Source organism: Notothenia coriiceps, unplaced genomic scaffold (genome assembly GCF_000735185.1).
Source record: "Notothenia coriiceps isolate Sejong01 unplaced genomic scaffold, NC01 NC01_scaffold00003334, whole genome shotgun sequence".
Lineage (NCBI taxonomy): Eukaryota > Metazoa > Chordata > Actinopteri > Perciformes > Nototheniidae > Notothenia > Notothenia coriiceps.
Window position 1 is genome coordinate 1 of NW_011336035.1, and position 4460 is coordinate 4460.

At 42.9% G+C, this 4460-nt stretch overlaps 1 protein-coding gene across 1 annotated transcript; it reads left to right on the plus strand.

Annotated features, from left to right (window-relative positions):
* Positions 1–731: 731 nt before the first annotated feature.
* LOC104941375 (vegetative cell wall protein gp1-like) lies at positions 732–3408 on the plus strand (the record flags this gene model as incomplete). The annotated part of the gene is made up of 3 exons (XM_010766466.1): positions 732–845; positions 1059–1253; positions 1457–3408. Coding segments are annotated over 3 exons (588 nt in total), but the record flags the coding sequence as incomplete, so codon positions are not given.
* Positions 3409–4460: the final 1052 nt, after the last annotated feature.

A 4460-nucleotide genomic window follows, 5' to 3' on the forward strand; every position in this document is an offset into this window, starting at 1 on the left:
CGTGTCTCTGAGTCCTGACTCTCCTCGTGTCTCTTTGAGTCTTTCCTGACTCTCCTCGTGTCTCTCTGAGTCCTGACTCTCCTCGTGTCTCTCTGAGTCCTGACTCTCCTCGTGTCTCCGTGTCTCTTTGAGTCTTTCCTGACTCTCCTCGTGTCTCTGAGTCCTGACTCTCCTCGTGTCTCTGAGTCCTGACTCTCCTCGTGTCTCTTTGAGTCTTTCCTGACTCTCCTCGTGTCTCTCTGAGTCCTGACTCTCCTCGTGTCTCTCTGAGTCCTGACTCTCCTCGTGTCTCTCTGAGTCCTGACTCTCCTCGTGTCTCTTTGAGTCTTTCCTGACTCTCCTCGTGTCTCTTTGAGTCTTTCCTGACTCTCCTCGTGTCTCTGAGTCCTGACTCTCCTCGTGTCTCTCTGAGTCCTGACTCTCCTCGTGTCTCTCTCAGTCCTGACTCTCCTCGTGTCTCTCTGAGTCCTGACTCTCCTCGTGTCTCTTTGAGTCTTTCCTGACTCTCCTCGTGTCTCTGAGTCCTGACTCTCCTCGTGTCTCTCTGAGTCCTGACTCTCCTCGTGTCTCTCTGAGTCCTGACTCTCCTCGTGTCTCTTTGAGTCTTTCCTGATTCTCCTCATGTCTCTCTGAGTCCTGACTCTCCTCGTGTCTCTCTGAGTCCTGACTCTCCTCGTGTCTCTCTGAGTCCTGACTCTCCTCGTGTCTCTCTGAGTTACTGATTCTCGTCCCTTGTGATTAACGCTGTCCTCTGGTCTCCAGGAGAGACGCTGGAGGAGCAGAGGGGGAAGAGTCTGAACGTCGCTCAGCCGTCTTCAGGGTACGTCATCATTCAGCCGCCCAAGGTGAGGTCTCCTCAAAGAGCTCATGTTCATCTCTGAGTCTTCGATATTCAACAAACTATCCATAAGATATGATGTTTTACATTTTATTATATATTTCTCTTTTTATTTTTTGTTATCATTCTTTAATTATAAAATGGATTAACTTTCACAGTTCCTTCGTGATCATTAAATCCTCCTCTTCCTCCTCCTCTTCCTCCTCCTCTTCCTCCTCAGTCCTCCTGTCCGTACCCCTCTCTCCCCTCTGAGGTAAAGCGTCCCGCCCCGCCTCTTCCTCTTCCTCCTCCTCCTCTTCCTCCTCAGTCCTCCTGTCCGTATCCCTCTCTCCCCTCTGAGGTAAAGCGTCCTGCCCCTCCTCTTCCTCCTCTTCGTCCTCCTCCTCTTCCTCCTGCCACTGAACCCTCTCCCTCAGTGAGACATTTTCACATTCCCATGTTTCTAAACATATTCTTTTCTTTATTTTATTTAACCTCAAATACTTTTTATGTTTAAATAAATATTTGTATTTAATGTTTATCTTTTTACTCTAACGTGTGTTTCATAAAAACATACATATATTTATTTGTATCATTCTTTAATTATAAAATGAAACCCCTCTCTCTCCTCTTCCTCAGTCCTCCTGTCCGTACCCCTCTCTCGCCTCTGATATAAAGCGTCCCGCCCCCCCTCCTCCTCTTCCTCCCCCCTCCTCCTCTTCCTCAGTGGGGGAGTCTTCCTCCGTCCTGCCGGACCTCCTGGAGGACGTCCCCTTCTCTCTGTCCCCTCACGTCCTCACAGTGATGTCCAGCCTGCAGCTGATCCCAGACCTGCTGCTGGACCCAGAGCTGAGCTACAACCTGAGCAGCTTCCAGTACGACTTCAGCCTGGAGAACTCCGTGCTGCACCACGCCTAGTCTGCTCACTATGCCAGGGAAAAACACCTTCATGTAAAGAGTCCCTCCCCCGTCTTTCTGCTGTCCCTCTTCCTCTAGTGTCCTATAGCTGTTAGTGCATGTAAATGGTCTGCAGAGGCTCAAATCCCCTGTTCCTGAGCCTATAGTGACACATTGTACGTGATAGGCTAAGGGGCGGGACGTCTCTAAGCTGTTGACCAATCACCAGAGAGCCGGCCAGCTCACTTAAAAAAAAAAGAGAAATTGATACAAAAAAAAAATTCTGACTTTCAAAAAAGAATTTGAATAAGTGTCTTTCCCTGGTTTTAAAGACTGCTTTCTGTTATTAACCACATAGCAAAGGATTATCTATTTTGTTTTGTGGAAGCACCAATAATTGAAGTATCTGGATCCAGACGTCTTGATAACTCGTAGTGCTGTAGGTGGAAGTTAAAACAAGACGCTGGTCTATAAAATACGGACGAATTTAAGAAGTGATTCTGCAAAAAACACCGGCTTGAACGACAAAATAAAAGCCTTTATTTGTAGTAAACTGCAAAGTCATCAGGTCATTTAAGGACGTTGCACTTAAAGCAATAACTAATTACATCTTAGTGACAACAAGCTCCTTCCCACGTCATTAAACACGGTCTGCAGTGAATAAGGGACAGAAATAATAACCCAATATCTATTCCTGTGCAGCATGTAGGGAACTGCTTTTACCGACGAGCTCTTGTGCAATTTATATATATTTGACATTTTAGGAAATACTTTTTGACTCAAACCCTCTCCATGTTTGAGTTCTGCTTCCCTTCATTTGTCGTTGCTTTAACCATTAGTTCACCTGGGTTCATGGCACTCGTTTAGTTTCTGCACGTGTTACTCCTGCAGACATCGCCCTGTTCTCGCCGTCAGAGGATCCATGTTTACATTTAATCAAAGATACGTTTGAAACCCTTTTAATAAGTGTGTGTGTGTGTGTTAATGGATGCTGTGTGTGAGGTGTGTTTTGCTTTTGGTTGTGTTTTAAGTGTCTGGGAAAAATCACTTATTGTAATTCTTTAAGAGCTGAGACTTTATTCACCTTAATAGAAACCAAGTACATGCTTACCTGCTGTCTTGATCGATGAACGCAGTGAAACAACAAACATACGGACCCTCGTGATGCCCTAGTTTTAATTGTCAAAAACCCCAACCTGTCCTCTTGTAAGCCACTGAAATAATTAAGTCAAACTAGTATGACGTAACTCTGTTGTTATACTGATGGAAGGACTGCAGGTAAACCTGAGTTTAAAAGAGCAGTTAGTGAAAGTAGCTCAAGTTTCTGCGGGCGTTGTCCTTATGTTCTAATCATTTGGTTCTTTGAGAAATGATGGTAATCAACCAAGTAACAATCTGTTCTGCTGTATTGCTGTGAAATCCTGTAAAAACATGGGACATATCACTTCTGCATGTGTGTATGTGCAGAACATGAATACCACGGGTGTTTTCTTTTGAATAAGTGTGTACATATGAGCTTTTAAAACTAGTTTTTGCTAAGTAGAAGAATGCACAAGGTGAGGATTTAACCCAGGACTTGTCTATACCTTTGGATTGTTTGTACATAAACAAACCTGATGTGCCTTTAACAAACAGCCAGTCCCTGTCTGATGGTCTTTTAGGATGAAGTACTAATAAAAAAAGGTTGAACCGTCTTTAATGTGTGTTTTTAATCTGTTCAGTGGACACAACCTTACTATTTACACTTCTCTTACCGGTCTTACATTTATAACATCTTAAGTATACACTTCATATGTTACAGTTAAATATGTAAGTAAAACATACTCAAGTACACCATCTGAGTACTTCTACTTTTACTCAAGTACAAGATCTGAGTACAAGTAGGCTACTTTAACTACAAGACCTGAGTACTTCTACTTTTACTCAAGTACAAGATCTGAGTACTTATACTTTAACTACAAGATCTGAGTACAAGTACTTTAACTACAAGACCTGAGTACTTATACTTTAACTACAAGATCTGAGTACAAGTACTTTAACTACAAGACCTGAGTGCTTCTACTTTTACTCAAGTACAAGATCTGAGTACTTATACTTTAACTACAATATCTGAGTACTTCTACTTTTACTCAAGTACAAGACCTGAGTACTTATACTTTTACTCAACTACAAGATCTGACTACTTCTACTTTTACTACATGATCTGAGTACTTATACTTTACTACATGATCTGAGTACTTGTACTTTAGTACCTGAGTACTTCTCCCTCCTCTTCCTGGATCCTCCGCTGCTGTTATCGGCTCTGACAGCAGGCTGGTGCCCGGGCAGAGGCTCTCTCCGCCGGATAGCTGCATCGCCTGAACACCCCCCCCTGCTCTTCTGTTCGCAAAGGTAACTTTATGCAAATTCATCTAAAAATGCAACCATCGTGGTTTAAATAGCTTGGTTCTAATTTAATGTCGTATGTGTTGCATGTAGCGAAGCTTCACCAAACTACCGTAACAAATGTGAAAATTTCACAATTTCACAATAATTGAACACTATAGGTGCTTTAAAAATAGACTTTACTTATTGTTTAGGATCAAATACAAGTTTTTCTTAAATTCGGGGTGTGTTTAGTTTACTATAAAACATTATAATAATATAAAATCCCATATTTAGCCGTTTCCCCACCATCCGTCATCAGGCGCCACGTTGTGTTTTGGTCAGAGGAAGCTAGTGGAAATAAGGGCTGAAGCAGCTCAAA